The sequence below is a fragment of the Condylura cristata genome, unplaced genomic scaffold (assembly GCF_000260355.1).
Source record: "Condylura cristata isolate star-nosed mole 26May11 unplaced genomic scaffold, ConCri1.0 scaffold00006, whole genome shotgun sequence".
Lineage (NCBI taxonomy): Eukaryota > Metazoa > Chordata > Mammalia > Eulipotyphla > Talpidae > Condylura > Condylura cristata.
The window spans coordinates 8,405,779-8,425,939 of record NW_004567107.1 but is presented as its reverse complement, the minus strand read 5'-3'; the positions used below and the strand labels follow the sequence as shown (position 1 = coordinate 8,425,939).

The window sequence follows — 20,161 nt, the reverse complement described above, 5'->3', positions numbered from 1 at the left end:
TCACATTTGCTTAACAATGCTGGGGTTAGATGATGCTTGATTGCTACATCATGGTCTTGGGGTGGAGAGTAAGGAGGATGTAAGAGGCAGGAAGGAGGATGGAAAGTCCTTGAATTCCATCACTTTATGAAATTCCTGCCTTTCTTTCACTCGTTTCTCACAGTTCATCGTAGCAGGGGGATGGAAACAACATCATATAGAATTCTAATGTAAGTTAAATTTTTAGATTAGAAGTCTTACTTTCCTATTACTTTTGGATCCTCATAACATCATTTTCTTTTAACTTGATTTTATTATAGCTGACCTGCCTTTAATAAATATGTACACTGATGTAATTTGGAAGCTCTTGTTATCAGTAATTCCTTTAGTTCTTTCTAAAACAGAAATTTTCTGTGGTGCTTGAAATGTTCTTTATCTTATTTGGTAATGTAACAGCAGAGACATGCCCTTGTGAAAATTCACCAGGCTATCCATTTCCAACTAATACAATTAGTGTATATCTGTTAGACAAAGACACAAAAAGGGTGGTTTGAGAAACTATGATTATGATTTTATGAGTCCGTAGTTACAATGGGGGTGTCCTGGTTGTGCAAGGGGTTAAGCACAGCACTATGAAACTTCCTGCAGCCACATGTCCCGAGTTCAATCCTAGCCAGGGGGCTGACCCACATGGCACAGCAGACCTCTCCTGTCTTGCCCACTGCCTCCATCAGCAGTTTTTTCAGTCATTCTGCCTGTTATGTTCCCTACTTTGTTTCTGGTGAATCTTCTCCTCCCCACACCTCAGGCCTGTCCCCCAATTCTTGTATGTATAAATGAATAAATCTTAAAAAAATAATTATGATGATGTCTGTGCACTGAGTTGCACTAATCGTGGTGTGTGCATTTTATAGTTAATATAGGTCACTTTGGTAATATGTTAATAAGACAATCACATAAATATACAGAGACAGATATTTGCACAGTAAAATCACATAATATAAATGTTGTTCTGGTGAAGAAATGCTCCCGATTTTCCTACTTGCTTTTTTCATTCCTCCCCAATTGTCTGTCTTTTACTCACTCACTCATGTAAATGAAAGTCTTTTCTTAAATTGTTAGCAAGAATCAGCACAGAGGTGTGGGGTGATTAGAATGTGTTGATTGGGGAACCTTCCTGATTGTGCACAAGCTAGAAGTGCTAAAACAGTGAACTCAACCAAGTTTTCAGGGAGAGGGGAGACTCAAAAGTGATGTGGACCTCCCAGGTGTCTAGGGTGAACTAGACATCTACCAAGAACTGTCACTACCAAGGCCTGAAACGACCCAGATGCACAGCAGATCTCTCCTGTCTCACCTGCCGCTCCCCTCAGTCAATATGCCTGTTCTGCTCCCCACTTTGTCTCTGGCGAATCCTCTCACCCCCTGCACCTCTACCTATACTCCAGTTCTTCAACCAAAAAAGAAAAAAAAGGGAAAAATGTGACAATGACTGCACTTAAACGTGCCACTAAGTCACAAGAATCAGCTCATAAGTGACACAAGGACAAAAGCAATCAGAAGACAAAGGGATGAGGTCTTATGTGGTAAAAATGTTTTCTTAGCAATTTCTATCAACATAGATTATATTCTCCAAAACTGAATGTGAATGAAGTGATTTACACAAAAAAACAATAAAAATATTTGCAGAAAAATTAAAAATATCTAGCACCAATGGAAGTCCCAAGGGTAATAATGCTCTAGCTATAAGGGAGTGATTATGTGGGAATACTAGAAAAGTCACAATGAATCAGGGAATAATAGAAATTTCCAACACAATCATAAATACAAAAATGAATATTTTCTGAATCAAGAGTACCAATATAAGCATTGCAATCCCATAAAAGAACTACCAATTTTTCCCTACTTTTGGCCAGTGAAAATTGACATAGTTTATGTATTTTTTTAACAAGATGCAAACACCCTAGAAGAACAAGAGGACCCAGTGAATCTTTCCCTAATGCATGGCCTGATCACAAAACTACCGTAATCAAGGCAGAACCACGTTAGAATAAAGATGAAAAAATAGGTCAGTGGGACAGAACAGAACCCGTAAGTGTATCCATACATGTGTAGACCCCCAAGAAAACTCTGCTGTTACATGAAAAAGAATGAAGCTAGACTAATATCTCACACCATGTACAAAAGCCAACTCAAATGGATTAAAGAACTAAAACCTGACACCACAGAGTATAGAGAGAAAATACAGGCAAACCACTAGATGATAAATGCCTCATTAACATCTTCAAGACACATCACCCAAAGCAAAGATAGCGAAGGAAAAGATAAACAGCTGGGACTACATTAAATTAAATAGTTTCTGTACAGCAAGAGAGACAATAACCAAAACAAAGAGGCACCTAACTGATTGGAAGAAAATTTTGGCACACAGTACTAATGATGAAGTGATCACAAAGATCTACAAAGAGCTGACAAAACAAAAACAAAGTAAACAACCCAGCTGAAAAATGGGCAGAGGAGTTAAAAAACAAAATGCAAATGGCTAACTGGTATATGAAAAAAATGTTCAACATCACTGTAATCAGGGAAATGCAAATCAAAGCCACAATGTGATACCACCTCACACCAGTGGCACATATTTAAAAAAAAACTAGCAAATTACAAATTTTGGTGAGGATGTGGAGAAGAAAAAGTAACTCTCTTACACTGCTGGTGGGAATACAAACTGGTTCAACCACTATGGAAAGTGGTGTGGAGGTTTCTCAGGCTGCTGAATATTGAGCTTCCATATGATCCAGCAATTCCATAACTAGGTATCTACCCAAGAGACACAAATACATTAACTCAAAAGGACACCAGCACCCCTAGGTTTATTGAAGTGCTATCTATAATAGGTAAGCTATGGAAACAACCAAAGTGCCCAAAAATAGATGATTTGACATAGAAAACACGATATATAATGGAATATTACGTGGCAATCAAAAAGATAAACTCATGCCATTTGCAGAAACATGGATGAAGCTAGAAGGGGTCATGTTTACTGAAATAAGCCAGAGAGAAAAAGAAAAATCCCAGAAGGTTTCACTTATAGGAGGCATGTAGAGGATCCACATAAAAGATCAGAAGAAATAAAATAATTATGATAAAGTAAAAATCAAAATCAATACAGGGGTGAGTATAGCATAAGGCACTACGATGATAGCAGACCGTAAAAGTGGAAATGGGAATTCATGGGTACTATATTTTAGAATAGAAAGCATACATTGTGTAAAAGTAAAGAATGATGCAAAATATGATGGTATAAAAATGGTATAGAAATGATATAAAATAAAAATGAATAATGATATAAAATATACAGAAATTAAAACTGTTCAAATTCAAGTGTTAATCAACACTTGATACACATGAAATATTTAGCCATAAAATTAATGAATATTGGGCCCTCCGTGGTGGCACAACGGGTTAGGACTCAGCACTGCAAGCGAGAAGCAGCTGTTTTAGCTCCAGTTCCTTTGCCAGCCCCGGAGGTGATCCACATGGCTGGCAAACCTCTCCTGACCTGCCCGCTGCATCGATCTGGCTGTTCTGCTCCCCAGTCTGTCTTTGGTGATCCTCTCACCGCCCCTACACCTTTGGCTTGTACCTCACTTCGGTATTAATGAATAAATAAATAATCTTTTAAAAATAATGAATATTGATACAGCAACTGTGATGGATCTTAAATATCCTAATGAAATCATTACCAAAAGATAGCACATAGTATATAATTACAGAAATGAAACTTCTAGCACAAGCAAACTATAGTGAAAGTAAACAGATCAGGGGTTGCTTGGTTACAAGGAGAGAGGAAAAAAGTGAAGTGTGGGAGTAGGGGTCAGGTGCGGGACATGGCAGTCTTCAGGGCTGATGAGAGTTGCTCTAATTTACTCCGTGATTCTTTCTGAAGGAATGAAAGTGCGTTTTAACCATCTACACTTTCTTTGGCGTATGAATTAAACAAAGAAAAAGGAATAAGATGCAGTTAACTCGAATAGTTCTATACCTATCAAGGGAATTTAATTTTTCATTAAAATTTCTTTGCAAAGAAAAGTTCAGGCCCAGCTAGCTTCACAGGTGATTCTATCAAACATTCAGTGAGGAAGGCGTACCAAGGCGCTGTGTCTAGAGACTCAATGATATTTCTTCTAAGTATCATTCTGTCATTTTCTTTGGCTTGATAGCTTGCTTTATTTTTCAACATACATTAGGAGTTTTTCAATGATCACTCATTGAACAGATCGACTGACTAATTATAGCAGTAAATTAGCCTGGCTATGTATAAGGGGAGTAGGAAGAGACCTGAACTAAGGAAAACCCCTTGTTTTATGAGCTCAGCCCCAACCCAAGAGATGAAAGATGGAGAAGGAAAACTACACGTGGACAGACGCTGCTCTCGGAGACGGCAGGCATCCTCCTGTCTGAGCTAGGGCTGCACTTCATGATCTGAGGCCCGGCGAGCCCCACGTTACAGCCTGTGCTGGCCTGGGGGTGCCGTGAGGAAAGGGGGCTACTGGCACAGCCTCCCTCCTCATGGTGCCGTGTCTTTGGGGACATCGGGAGGAACTGTGTCCCTAGTTCCAGGGCAGATGATATGCATAAAAGTGGGGGTGTGAGCTACGGTGGGCAAGGTGGGTAGGGGAGAACCTTGAGGGGGCGGCTGCGTGTATAGCCACTCTCTGAAGTGGCTAGAGGAGCGCTGAGTTATCCAGCCCAGCGGGTGTCATTATGAAGAGAAACGGATAGAATACAACTGTACTGGCAGATACTGAAACTTGTGTCACATAGCTGTGTCGTGGTATAGCTTGGTCTTTCTCAGGATTCATCAATGGACTGTTATTCAAATGCCTTCAGTTGGGTGTCAACATCAAAGATTAGGTATACACATAAGTTTCTTGGACTATGCAAAGATAATGACCTTAGAAGTTGGCTTTTGCTGGTATAGGACAATCGTGCCAGCTGCCACCTGGCAAAGAGCAGCCCAGGCTCCCCCTGATACCAGGGACACCCTCTCACATATGCTCTGGTGACTCCACCAGCTCAGTCCCTCCAGCCTCCAGGCAGGCTCCTCCCCAAGGTCTGGCAGGAACTGGGGACAATTAAGCGACTGTTTTCCCTTAACCAGGAGCTGAGGGACCTTTCCTTGTCCGCTCGGTGGTTTATAGGGTGGTGTCCGCCTGGCTGTTCCTGCATCAGGGACAGACACAGCCAGCTCGGGAGGTGATGGGCTCACAGAGGATGTCTCCTTCATTTTTCGTTGCTGATATTCAAAACAGCAGCTGAGGCCCAGACACTGATTTGAAGGTGCCTGATGTAACAAGGAACAACATGGGCCAGATGGGCGGGGCTCGAGGTGAGCACAGTGTCTCTGTGCTCAGAGGTCAGATGTGCCCTCCCTGTGGTCTGTGGGTGACCAGGTGCATGGGTGTTTCTGTGTGTGTGTGATTGCTGTGGCTCTGCTGAGAGCAGGCTAAAAAGGAGACAGGAAAATGTGTGAATAAGGAAGTGAGGCAGAGAAGGGATGAGAACAGTAGGACAGAGGGGAGGGGAGAGGGAAATAGGCAGAAGACAGGAGGAGGTGGAGAGAGAAAAGACATCACTCCACGATTTTCCTCTCTTTGCTCCAGGGCACAAGCACAACTGGGCCCCCATTGAGCAAGTGGGGTCACTGCTGAGGGGGATCTGCAGTCTCTTGGTGGCTCCTTTGAGCTCAAGCATCTGCCCCCCTCCTGCATAACTGCCGCCTGTGCATCACTGGCTACTCAGCACAGGTGAGTAAAAAGACTCGCATGATAAACACGGAAGGCGTGCGCCCACTCTGGAGCAGTGGCCCGGCATTTATCCCTGGGCAGCGGCGGAGGGAGGACTTGGTCTTGTTACAGTCGTTCGGTAGTGTGATCCTGCATCTTATCTGGGTTGTAAACGCATGGCGCTGTAGGGCTCAGGGTGATGTCTGTGGGTGTGTGTGTGTCTGCTGATGTTTATTGTCAGATACAGTTCCTGTGGTGGCCGCTGCGACCTGATGTGTTCAGAGTCTCACTCAGCGATCACATTCTCCGTCTTTGTTCCACACTGGTATTGTCTGCTGTGGGAGAAGGGTTCCCGTGCGTCTCCCCACTGCGCAGGTGGGTAATGATGGGAGCTCAATGCAGCAGCAGGTCCCCGGGGGTCCAGTTCTCGTCTGGTGCTTACGTGTTTGCTCTCTGACATTCAGATCTCTCCTGGGAAAGGGGGTAACTACCCCCACATACAGTGATACAGTGCTGTCTTGAGGACTGAATGAGACAGAGCACACAGCCTGTCCAGTGCCACACCTGGCCCATGACTGGTGCTCAGGAAGTAGAGCCCTTAGCACATTTCCACAAACCAAAGTTTGTATCATGGAGGTCATTCTTCCATCTTCCATTGCTTTCCAGGGCAGCACAGGTAGACATGGGGAAATAAAGGCCTCTCATGACCTGGTCACATAGCCTGATCCTTCCAGGAAGCAGGACCCTGCTCCAGTCAATGTCCTTCTTGGTCCAGTGGTTCCTGCTTATTTGCTCTGGCATCTCAGTGAGGCTGACACAGTGCAGGTCAGTGGCCAGGCAGGCCCCACATGGAGGTCCAGACACTGCTCTCAGGAGCCCTCCCCAAGTTCATGGTCCCTGAGAAGGTGTTGCTGTCCTGCTCCGCTACTTGAGTGAGTCCGTCAAGATTTCTTCTTCATCAATGTGTGTGTGTGTGTGTGTGTGTGTGTTTGAGAGAGAGAGAGAAAGAGAGATCCTAACTCTAGTCTCACTGCCAAAGAAATGGTGAGCTGTGACTGCCTGTGGTTCTATTCTTTGTTGTTTTATGTCACTTATGAAATGAAGAAATATTTCCGTAACAAACCATACATCTCTAGATACATTTTTATGTTTGGAAATAAAGGTCTGTGAGATCCCTCTGCAAAGTGTTTAATAGTAAAGATGACTGACATGTCTCGGGCCAGCGCAGTGACTAGTGATGTCACTCAGCATGCCTGATTTCTCAGAGACATGCTCCATGTGGAGGAGGGATTTGATATCCTGCGGATGGCTCTGTCGGCTCATTGTTGTCAGTCACTTTCTGTATTTAAGGAAGGTGCACCTTTGCACACACTGGAAATAAGTCCTTTCTCTTCTCAGTTAAAACAGATATAAGAGTACTGATTAATTAGTGCTAAGATGAGGATTTACGTAAAAAGTGTATGTAAAACCTTAAGCCGAATGCTGCTTAGTGTACATTCGTGATAATTTTTTGACATTGTTATTAAGGTTAGTTTGCAAACCCTGGGTCAACATTGTGTTAAAAGGGAATATTAAAAATCTCTGATCAGTAGGGTCTGCCATGTCACTGTAAGCTGGTCACAGATTCTTACATCTTCTAATCAATTTAGAGAGTTACATATATATTTGAGGAAAGCACAAGTCTGTGTTCTGCTTCTCTCATGATTTTGCCATATCATGCAAATTTTGACTTTCAGTTAGCATGATATATGACGCACCATACCTGAGTATTAGGAATTTACATTTTTTGTTTACTTTAATGAAATCAATCCTTTGTGTCATATCTGTGACGAGGTGGTCATTCAATAAATAATTCTGGAATAAAGAAAACATGTCCTCTGGTTCCGTGGAAGGAAAACTTGTAGGATTGTGAAGGTGTGATATACCATTGGAGATCTCTTGTGACAGACTTTTAAAACCACAACAGGTATGAGCAAAAAATTACTTAAAAGTAAACAGCTTCAGTGGCCTCCCTGAAGCCTCCCTGGGTTAAAGCACAGCATTGTGAAGCTACTGCAGCTACTGCAACCACTGCAGCATGAGTTTGATCCCAAGCCAGAGAGGTGACCCACATGGTGCAGCAGACCTCTCCTGACCCGCCACTGCTCCCCTCCAGCAGTGTGTTTCAATACACCTGCCTGTTCTGCTCCCCACTCTGTCTCTGGTGAATATTCTCACCCCCCACACACACACCTCTGGCCTGTACCCTAGTTCTGTATGCATAAATAAATAAATCTCTAAAAAAATTAAATAAATGAAAACCTTCACATAACAAGACCATTGCTGTGTTTTTATGGCTATTTCTAAAATTTCTACCTCTCCCCTTTCCTTCATCCCCAGCAGAGACATGAGCAGCATGAGGCGGGAGAACCAGACTAGCATATCCGAGTTCCTCCTCCTGGGGCTCCCCATCCTTCCAGAGCAGCGGGGGGTCTTCTTCGCCCTGTTCCTGGGCATGTACCTGACCACCGTGCTGGGGAACCTGCTCATCATCCTGCTCATCAGGCTGGACTCGCGCCTCCACACCCCCATGTACTTCTTCCTCAGCCACTTGGCCTTCAACGATGTGTGTCTCTCATCTGTCACTGTCCCAAAGACATTGGCAAACATGTACACTAATCAAAAGTCCATCCCTTATGCAGGGTGCATTTCCCAGACTTATTTTCTAATACTGTTTGGCTGTCTTGACAATTTCCTTCTGGCAGTGATGGCCTATGACAGGTACGTGGCCATTTGTCAGCCCCTGCACTACACCACCATCATGAGGCCAGAACTGTGTGTCTCCTTAGTCGCTGCATGCTGGTTTTTCTCCAGTCTCCACTCTCTGCTGCACACCCTGCTCCTGGCCCGACTGTCCTTCTGTGCTGACAGCACCATCCCCCACTTCTTCTGTGACCTCACTGAACTCCTGAAGGTGAGTTGTTCGGACATCTCCCTTAACGATTTAATCATCCTCACAGAGGGGGGACTGCTCTTCATCTTTCCGCTGAGTGGTATCTTGGGCTCTTATGTCCGGATTTGGGCCACCGTGCTGAGAGAGCCTTCAGCTAAGAAATTCTTCAAAGTCCTGTCTACCTGTGGCTCCCACCTCCTCGTTGTGGCTTTATACTATGGGACCATTGCAGAAGTTTACTTTTTCTCTTCATCATCCACCTCCAATGATAAAAACATAACTGCCTCTGTGATGTATATGGTCGTCACCCCCATGCTGAACCCCTTCATCTACAGCCTGAGAAACAGAGACATGAAACGTGCCCTGGAAATGGTTGTAAATCGGGCTAAGTTCTTGATGTCAAAAGACTCAAGGTGAACCTGTTAATAACCGCTCTCTTTGCTGAAAGACACCAGCTTCATCACCAAACTGACTCAAAGATTCTGACATTTGCTTTATAATTCTTGGAATACATGATGACTGGCTGCAACATCATAGGTCTTGGGATGTGGGAGCAGGGAGGATGTTTACTGGCAGAACTGAGAGTGGCAAGGCCTTCAGTGCTGCCAACTCCGTGAGAGCCAGCCTGTCTTCCCCCGGTCCCTCACCATCGACGCACCCAGGCAGTCAGAAAGATATCACAAACACTTTTGGTAATAGAAATTGAATTTCCGACTTTTCATCCCCATAATAACCTTTTGATTACACATAGCTTCATTTTCTCTTAATCTGGTTTTATTTCAGTTGACCTGCCTTTAATAAATATATACATTGATGTCATTTTGAAAGCTGTTTTGTTATCATGTTATCAGTAAGTGCTTTAGCTCTTTCTAAAAAAGAAATTTTCTGAGATGATTGAAATATCTATTATTTATTCAGATGTAGTAACACTGGATATAAGTTTATGTAAAAATTCATCAGGCTATGTATTTCGAATGCATAGAGTTTGTGCATACATGTGAGAGAGTAACACAAAAAAGGTGGGTGAGAAAAACAAACCATGATTAGAATATTATGAGTGCAATATTAAGGATGAGGTGTATGCATAAATTATATAAATTGGTGAGTGTGTATTTTACAGTTAATATATGTGACCCCACAATAAGTAAATAATACATGTTCACATATGATACTTTCACATATTTATATGACAGCACCACATAAAATGGATATCATTATTTTGGTTATGACAAACTCCTAATTTTCCTACATACTTTTTCCATTTTCTCAAATTTCCTGTCATTTACTCATTAATATAAACAAATGGTTTTCTTAAATAAAGCACCAGGTGTGTAGGTGTGGGGGGTGCTGATCTGAAAGCCTTCCTGGTTGTTCAACCGCTACAAGAACTGGAAGAATCAACTCAACCAACTTTTCAGGAAGAGGTGAGGGTCAAAAGTGACAGCGAACGAATGTGTCCAATCATCACCAAGCTAAGCCTCAAGAATTAGCTTATAAGCAGTATCAGCAACACAAGGGGGAAGGAAATCAGGAGATGAAATGATATCATTATTTAGTAAAAGTATTTTTAGTAAGACCTAGCAACATGGAATATATTCTACAAATGCAAATGTGAAATAATGTGCAAAAAGGCAAACAAACTTTTAGCATATTGTACGAAACGACAGCCCAAGGATAATTCTCTACATATAAGTTAGTAATGATATGAGACAACTAAAAGATTCACAGCAAAATGAAGAACAGTAGAAATATTCTTAAAATTGGGAAATAAAAAATGAAAGTTTTCTTAACAAAAAACATCAATGATAGTACTGAAATTCCATAAAAAAACTACCAGACTCTTTCTTTTTTCTTTTTTCTTTTTTTTCAGTGACAACTGACAAACTGACTAGTTTTCTGAAGGAGATGAAGATACGCTGAAATAGCTACAGTGGCTGTGACAGGGGACAAGATAAATCTTTGCTGAATGTTTGAGCTGATCATGAAAGTACGGTCACCAAGCCAGGCTCGGGTTAGAATAAGGCTGGAAAAAGGGTCAATGAGCAATATAGAGCCATAAACAGATCACACTGTGCAGACCCCGACACGTCACAGAGGGGCAGTGCAGTCTCTCTGCACAGGACGCTGCATGGACAGTGTCCACAGTCAGCACAGTGAATGTCCGGCCACATCTTGCACTGAGTATAAAGTGTAATTTTATTAAAGTAGAAAATGCTTTAAAAATAAAATATCATATCATAAACATTTTAGAAGGACACATGGGATTTAAAAAAATAATTCCTTTAATAAGTTACTGAAAATTGGATTTCATCATGCTTTTTTGAATAATATTTTTAAAAATTCGACTATACTAAGCAGGGAGGGGGCGGGAAGTACCTTTAGGTGATATATTTGAAAAAGTACTTGAAATTAAAATATGTAAAAAAATTTAAAAAAAATTCAAATTAAAAATTGGGTAGCGTTTTGAACAAATATTTACACCAAATATAAACACAGACGTGATTAGGCACTCCACATTATTAGAGATCAAGTAAACACAAATTAAAGTCTCACAGTGTAATCACTGCACTTCTGGTAGAATGTGAAATTCACAAAACTGGCCATAACGTTTGTTCACCATTGACCTATCTAAGTGCATATTAGGGAATTCAAGCCCTCATACACTGTTAGTGGGAGTGAGAAATGATATGACAACTTTCCTAAAATGTTGACAGTGCACTTAATATGCTTAGACCTTGCCATTCCACTCTTAGGAACCACTCATTAGAAATGAAAGTCTATATCCATTTAAAACTGGTTTTAGAATTTGGCTTAATGTTAAAAGCTCCAAAGGGAACATATCCCAGTGTTAGCCGCAGGTCAGGGGCTGCCTGGTTATAGCCAAAGAGGTGCATCATTTGTCTCACATACTCGTGTTGTGGAAGCAGCTTTGAGAAATAATGATCATTGAACAAAGTCACTCAACTGCCTTGAACTGGCATCGACACTGATGATCATACTTACCTTTCATTGGACTATGCAACGATAATGACAGTGAAGGTGGGCATTTATTGAACATTTATGTGTTTTAGCAGGAATGATCTTGAAACTTTAATAAAATCTTCCTAACTACTATGTTTATTATCTATACTTTGTAGTAGTAAAAGGCGAAAAATTTATACGATCTGAAAAGAAACCAGAGTATATTATTATTTGTACTTTGTAATAGAAGACTCAGAGAAATGACCTTAATTATTTAGGATGATAACAAATGAGTGGCAAGAGTCCAGCATCCAGAGCTGTCTGAACGGTGCTGGCTACCTCATGGTAGAGGAAGGCTTGGTCATCTGGTTTCCCAGCTGGGCTATGAGCAGATCAGTACCCCCCTGATACTTCAACATGGCTCGTGTGCCTTCCCTACCTCAGTCCCAGCCTCTATGCAGGCTCCTCCCCAGGGTCTGACAGGATGAGGCACTCAAATCACTGTTTTTCCTTAACCAGGAGCTGAGGGATCCTCTCAGTGGTTATAAGGTGGACCTCGCTGCTTTCTGGCATGAGGGAGACACAGCAAGCTCAGGAGGTGATGGGCTCATAGAGGTTGTCTCCTTAATATTTTTCACTCGTCTTCCCACCAGAACTGAGGGCTCAGACATGACCAGGTGCCTGATGTAATGAGAACTGACATAGGCCAGAAAGGATGGGGATTCTCAGTGAGCAGATTGTGTCTCTGTGCTCCGAATTCAGATGAGCACACATGGGTGTGTGATAGCGGTGGATGGATCTTGCCTCACAAATTTGTCTGTGCATGACCTGTCTCTTCTGACAGATGGAGAGTGAAAGGAAGGGATGGGAAGGAAAGGGAAGAGTAGACAAACAGCCAGAATTGGAGGCCAGTAAATGACACCCCTTTCTTTTCTCTCTTGCCCCAGGGCACAAAATACAACCACTCCCCATTAAGGATTTGAGAACCACTGCTGAGTGTGAGCTGAAGTCTCTTAAGCGGCCCTTTGATATAAAATATCTGTTTTCCCTCCTCCCTAACTCCACAGTTCATCTTTGGCTCCTCATCTTAGGTAATGAAAAGGATTGCAGAGTATAAAAAGCAAAGATGTGCTCCCCACCCTGGAGCAGGGGTTCCAGTATTTATCCATGAGCAGCAGGGGAGGTCGGATTAACCCTTACAGAATTAATTGGTAAGTGTGATCTTGTATTTTATTTGAGTTCTAAATGCATGGCTCTCCACTGCTCACTCTCGCATTCTCTCTCTCTCTCTCTCTCTCTCTCTCTCTCTCTCTCTGTGTGTGTGTGTGTGTATGTGAATATGCCAATGCTTAATTTGTCATCTCATTTCTGTGGTGGTAGCTGCAACCTGATGTGCCCAGAGCCTCACATTTTCCATCTTTCAACACTGCCCTGTTGCACTTTGGAGGAAGGTTCCCAGGCATTGCCACCACCGGCAGGTGCATAATGATGGGACCTCAGCGCCTACAGCAAGACTATGGGGTCCTCACCTGGCCCCTGCATGTTCGCTCTCTGACCATCAGATCCACCCTGGGAAAGGCAGGTAACTTCTCCTGTGAACATGGTAGTTTGAGAAATAAATGAGGCAATGCACAGACGACACAGCACCACGCCTGGCTCACGTCTGGGGACCAGTAGGATTATTTCAGTCAGTGTGTGTGTCACGCAGTTCTCCACGTCACTGCTGTCTCCCACACTGTGGAAGTTTAGAAACAGGATCAACAGTACTTTCCGCATGTAACATGCAGCCTCTACTTTCAGAAATTCAAGTTGTGTGGAAGCTCTTCTTATTACAGATCAACATGAATGAAAATTCTTGGAACACTGAGTGACAAATGGGGTCTCACAGCTTGTCCAATGAAGGCTATGACATCAGCGCTGACTGAGGGATTCTGGTTACTTACATATTGTCATTTCACCACTTTTACTTATTAGAGATGCTGCTTTGCACACTAGTAAATGTGTCTTTTGTTCCTCATCATTAAAATGGGAGTGATAATACTGGTTAACTAGGGAAATGTTGAAACTTGCTTACATATTAATGAGATAATGACACTGCACATTATTATTAGTCTCTGCTTGGAAATGGGTTGACTTTAGGTGCCGAGAATATTAAGTACCTTTGACCAGTAAGGATCCTGACACTTCTACAATAAGCACTTGTGTTCCAATTTAGAGGGATTCTCGCCTCATTAAGAGGAAAATGTCCTGTGTGCCCCAGATGCTTTTCCATATCTCTATATCTCCCCAGTGATGGACATTTGACTTGGCCTGATATAAATATGTAAATTAGCTATATATGAGACTTAATTCCTGTTTCTTATATTAACTCAGTGCTTTTTGTGGTGCCTGGAATGGATTGTAGTTCAAAACATACTGCAGAATAAAGAAAAGGACCTCCAGTTTCATGAAAGACAATATTGCTATCGGTGAGGCTGTCATGTACCAGGAGAGTTGGGACGTGACAGACTGGTTTTCAGGCATCAATAGGAGTACACAATAAGCAGAGCATTAGTTAAATCTAACACTATCATGTAACCAGCATATCGCTATAATGTTCTGGCTAATTCCTGACTTCCTACTTTACCCTCTTTCCTTCATCCTCAGCAGAGACATGAGCAGCATGAGGCAGGAGAACCAGAGCAGCGTGTCCGAGTTCCTCCTCCTGGGGCTCCCCATCCATCCAGAGCAGCGGGGGGTCTTCTTCACCCTTTTCCTGGCCATGTACCTGACCACTGTGCTGGGGAACCTGCTCATCATCCTGCTCATCAGGTTGGACTCGCGCCTCCACACCCCCATGTACTTCTTCCTCAGCCACTTGGCCCTCACTGATGTGTGTCTCTCATCTGTCACTGTCCCTAAGATGTTGACGAACATGCACACTAATGACAAGTCCATCCCCTATGCAGGGTGCATTACCCAGGCATATTTTTTCTTATTGTTGGGTTGTCTTGACAATCTCCTTCTGGCAGTGATGGCCTATGACAGGTACGTGGCCATCTGTCAGCCCCTGCACTACACCACCATCATGAGGCCGGAGCTGTGTGTCTCCTTAGCTGGTGGGTCCTGGTTCTTCTGCTGTGTCCACTCTCTATTGTATACTCTTCTCTTGGCCCGCCTGTCCTTCTGTGCTGACCGTACCATCCCACACTTCTTCTGTGACCTCACCACACTCCTAAATATGAGTTGCTCAGACGTCTCCCTCAATGAGTGGGTCATGCTCATTGAGGGAGGGATGCTCTTCATATTACCTTTGAGTGGCATCTTGGGCTCCTATATACGGATTTGGACCACTGTCCTGAGAGACCCCTCAGCTAAGAAATTCTTCAAAGTCCTGTCTACCTGTGGCTCCCACCTCCTCGTTGTGTCCTTATTCTATGGGACCATTGCAGAAATTTACTTTTTCTCCTCATCATCTATGTCCAATGATAAAAAATGATTGCCTCTGTGATGTATATGATAGTCACCCCCATGCTGAACCCCTTCATCTATAGCCTGAGAAACAGAGACATGAAGTGTGCCCTGGAAAGACTTGTTCCTTATGACAAAAAACTTGATCTGAATGTGTAGTAAAATAAAATAAAATTGACAAGATTCTGTTATAGCTGGACATTGTGTTCTGCGCGTCCAGTTCAACCTGGGCTGCGTGTACATTCTCATCAAGTTAGCCTTTCCTAAGATAATCTGACAAATTCAGTTTTGTTTACCCGGACTGACACTTTCAGTATTCCAAGTTTTTTTTTGTTTTGTTTTGTTTTGTTTTTTAACATTGTTGTAATCCATGATGCCTTATTATACCATGCACAGAGCTTGAAGTCAGAGTAGTGAATGCCAACTGGCAAAGTGAACACGGTAACTCCTCCACCCCACCACACCTGGGAAACCTGCCTCTCTCCTTGACTTCCTCATGGTCAAAGCAAGGAGGGAGCTAGACTGAGCATTATTGAAAATTCTGCTGCCATTAATAGAAAATCCAATTTTTAAAAACCTGACAATTCCAAGGTAAATATTGGTCACTCCTATCTTCATTTCCTTTTGAATTGGGTCTATATGAGTTAACTTGTCTCTAATAAATGAATATTGATGCAAGTTGGAAAATTTTCTATTTTCAGTAAGTGCTTTAGTTCTTTTTAAGAAATAATTTTTTTTGAAATGCAAGAAATATTCTAGTTCTTATTCTAGTAGTAGTTACAGTGGATCTATATCTCACGAATATAAATTTTGTGAGACTACGCATTTTGAATTAATCCAGTTCATGTAAACATTAGACAGCAACACAAAAATGAAGGGGTGAGAAAAATATAATAAACAAAATCACAATTTTTTGAGAAGAACAGTAATGGAGATGCGTGTGGATAAAATTATATAAATTGGGGATTGTATTATAATTAACACATGTGGCCTTTGCAATCTGAAAATAAAACATGCATTAGTGATACATATGATACATTCACATAAATATACAGAGGAAATATTTATTTGATATATCTATATTAAATGAGTATCTTTATTCTGGTGGTGTAATTCCCCTAAATGTTCCACATTACCTCTTTGTTACTCAATTTTCTGACTTAACATGTAGCTGTAATCAATAAAGTCTTTGCTCCTGTTACATTGTTACCCAGATTAGTGAGGGGGTGATTTCAATTTGCTGAAATGGGAACCTTCTTGGCTGCTCATGCACAGGAGCAGGGAGAGTGAGCTCAACTGTGTTTTCAAGGGAGAGGTGAGGCCCAGGAGTAAGTGGAGGCTGTAAACACCCCATCGTCACTCACCTAAGCCAGAGAAATGCTTATCAACAACAGCAGCTCACAGGAAGAAGGAAATCAAAAGATGAGGGAATGCTATCTTTATACAGTAAAAATATTTACTAATCTATTTCCACATGGAAAATATTTGACAAACCTGAATGTGCAATGAAGAAATTTGCAGAAAAGCAAACAAACAAAAGCACTAGCAGATTTTAACTAAAGGAGACCCCAAGGGTATTCTCTACATGCAAAGTAGCGATTGTATGAGACAACTTGGAAATTCACAAAGAAATGAAGAGGTATAGAAATGTTCATAATATTGGTAAACGTAAAAATAAAAGTTTTCTAAACAAGAAGTATCAATGAAAAGCATGGAAATCTCATAAAGAACTACCAGATTTTCTTTCTTTTATTTTCAGTGAAAATTGACAAGCTGATTCTAGATTTCTGAAGGAGATGCAGACAAGCCAGAACAGCTAAAGCAGTTTTGAGAAGAGGATGAGATGAGTCTTTGTGGACTGTATGACCTGATCATAGAGTTTGGTAATCAAGTCAGACTCCGGTTAGAATAAGGAAGGAAAAGTAGGTCAGTGGAACAGCACAGAGCCCATAAACAGATCCACACTGCGCAGACCCCGACACGTCACACAGGGGCAGTGCTGTGGGGGGAGGGACTACAGTGTCTGCACAGGACACTGTAGGGACAGTGTCCACAGTCAGTGCAGTGAACATCCAGCCACATTTTGCACGAAGTATAAAATGTCACATATGAAAAGGACAATGGGATAAATTCTGTGATCCTGGGCTAAGCATAGATTTCTGATAAAAGCAAAAAAAAAATTAATTCCTATAAGAAGTTACTGAAAATTGGACTTCATCATGCTTTTTTAAAATAATATTTCAAAAGAATATGGCTATAATAAGCATGGAGGAAAGTATCTTTAAGTAATATATCTGATAAGGCACTTGAAATCAAAACGTGAAAAACTTTCAAAGAGGCTCAGTTTTGGGCAAAAAAAATTAAAAATTGGGTAAAAGATTTGAACAAATATTACACCAAATAAAAATACAGACATGATTAGATGTTCCACATTTTTACAGATCAAGTAAACACAAATTAAATTCCCAAAGCATCATCACTGCACTCCCGGTAGAATGTGAGATTTAATAAGCTGACCATAACACAATTGACCACATCTACTAGAACGTTCACCACTGACCAATCTAAGTGTCCACCAGGAAACTCAAACTCCCATACACTGTCAGTGAGAGTGAAAAATGATATGACAATTATTACCCTTAGACCCTGCCTGCCACATCACTCTTAGGGACCATTTACTAGAAATGTCAAGTCTACGTCCATTTAAAACTGATCTGTGAATTCGGCTTAATGTTAACAGCTACTAAGGGAAGAAAACCCAGCGTTGGCCGCAGGTAAGGGGCCCCTGGTTATAGCCAGAGAGGGGAGAGGAAAGTGCAGGGGGAGGGGTCACAGGAGGGTGGTGGCCACCTTCACAGGTGATCATGAACTTCTGCTTTATAGACATGATGCTTTCAGAAGTGAATGTGTAAGTCAAAGCTGAACAAACTGTGCAGTTTAAATATCTAGACTCTAATGCGTACCAATTATAAAGAAAGAAAAGTAATGAGATAAATTTGAATAATCCCATACCAATTTACGAAATTAAATTTTCATGCAAATTTCCTTACAAAGGAAAGTTTAGGGACAGGTATCACCACAGGTGATGTTACTGAACATATTTAATAGAAAAAGAGAAGCAAAGTTACAGTTTTTAGCAACTTTCAGAAAAATCATTCTATGATTATGTTGTTCTGGTTGATTTCTTTTAATATGTTTGTTGATCACTTGTAGACTTGGTCGCTTAGCTAATTATATTAATAATAATTCTGGTTCTATGTAAATAAAGTATGACAGAGATGTGACTAAGGAAAATCCCTGGTCTCTGGGAGCTCTCACTCCCTGCCCCAAAAGCTGAAAGAAAACAAAACCACGGTGGAAAAGATGTGTATGCAGACTCTTCGTAAAGTGGCCATTTGTGCAGGACCCTCCTCAAGGTTCTCTCCCTCACACCTTGCCCACCTGAGTCCGCTCCCATTTTTTGATAAGTGTCCTTCTGTCTGAGCTACAGAAGCTGCATTTCAGAGTCTGAGGCCTCTGGAGCCCCCTTGTGTGCAGCCCTGTGCTGGCCTCGGGTGGGAGGGCTGCGGGAGGGCTCGGTGGCACAGCCTCCCTCCTAGAGGTGCCAAGAGTTTGGGGACAGAGCAGCATGTCCCTCATTGTGGGGAAGTTACCTGCATAATAAAAGTGGGGGTGTGGACTGAGGTGGACAAGGGTATAGGGGAGAATCTTGAGGAGGGTCCTGCAAAAATGGCCACTTTGGGAAGAGCCCAGAGGATCACTTGGGAGGTGTCTGAACAGAGCAGGTGTAAAACTGTATTGACTGATGTACTGAATTTGTATCACACAGTTGTGTTGTTCTTTGGATACAGCTTAGTGTGTCTCAGAAAAGAAACAGGTTTTATGAGCTTGAAGAATAGATTAAACAATAGATTGTCATTCAATATCAACGTCGATGACTCGATGTTGTTATCTTTTGTTGATTATACAAAGAAAGAAGAGCTGACACTAAAAAGGGCACTTGGTGTTTGAGCAGAAATGATCCCAAAAAACCTTAATAAAGATTCTTAATATTAATACCATTATTGTCTTTATATATAATGATTACCAAGGTTGTGAGAAGTTACTTTACAAATTTAGGGTCGTCAGAATCACGGGCAGAGCCCAGCACTCGGTGCTGTCTGAGCAGGCACTGACTATGTCAGTACTGGAGGGTGCCAGGTCATCCTGTTTCTAAGGTGGGGCCATGAGCAGCCCAGGGGCCCCTGATCCCAGGGACACCCTCAGGTAGTGACTCCTCCAGCTCAGTCCCTCCAGCCTCCAGGCAGGCTCCTCCCCAAGGTCTGGCAGGAGCTAGGGACAATTAAGTGACTGTCTTCCCTTAACCAGGAGCTGAGGGACCTTGTCCTTGTCCTCTCAGTGGCTTATTAAATGGTGACCTCCTGGCTGTTCCAGCATCAGGGACAAAGAAGCTCGGGAGATGATGGGCTCATGGAGGATGTCTCCTTACTATCTCTCACTGGTCCTCCCAGCAGAAGCTGGGGACTCGGACACTGACTAGGAGGTGCCTGATGCAACAAGGAGTGAGAAAGGATGGCGCGGTGGGGGGAGGGGGTCTACCTGAGCGGAGGATGCCTCTGTCCTCTGAGGTCAGATGTGCCCTCCATGCAGGTCTGTGTGTATGGAGGAGGATCAATGTTTCTCTGTGTGTGTGATTGCTGTGCCTCAGATGAGATAGGGGTAGAAGAGAGTGAAAAAAGAGGGAAGGCACAGTGAAGCAAAAAGAAGAGATGAGAAACAGTAAGACAAAGGAGGAGGAAAGAAAGGGAAACAGAGGTAGTACGAGCTGGAGAGACACAACCCAGGTGTTTCCTGTTAGCCCAGGGCACAGCACCAGTGAGCTCCCATTAAGAAAGAGGAGACCACTGCTGAGTAGTCTGCAGTCTCTTCACCAGTTCTAGGACCGCAAACACCCTCCCTTCCTCCTCCGTAACTCTCCCGTGCTCACCTCCAGTGACTCATCTCAGGTATAATGTAGAGTGGAAAGAGCGAAGACGTGCTCCCCACTCTGGGC

The 20,161-nt window shown here is 42.5% G+C and overlaps 2 protein-coding genes across 2 annotated transcripts; both read left to right on the top strand.

The window, feature by feature from the left end:
• Window positions 1–8,160: 8,160 nt before the first annotated feature.
• Window positions 8,161–9,114, top strand: LOC101626388 (olfactory receptor 1J4-like). The gene has a single exon (XM_004677923.1). It carries the CDS (start codon window positions 8,161–8,163, stop codon window positions 9,112–9,114), a length of 954 nt encoding a protein of 317 aa, XP_004677980.1.
• A 5,206-nt stretch (window positions 9,115–14,320) lies between these two features.
• Window positions 14,321–15,267, top strand: LOC101626152 (olfactory receptor 1J4-like). Its single transcript, XM_004677922.2, is given in 2 exon segments — window positions 14,321–15,131; window positions 15,134–15,267. Coding segments are annotated over 2 exon segments (945 nt in total).
• Window positions 15,268–20,161: the final 4,894 nt, after the last annotated feature.

Excerpts from the sequence above, each read along its gene's own strand:
- LOC101626388 (XM_004677923.1), top strand. The coding sequence starts at position 8,161 with ATGAGGCGGGAGAACCAGACTAGCATATCCGAGTTCCTCCTCCTGGGG.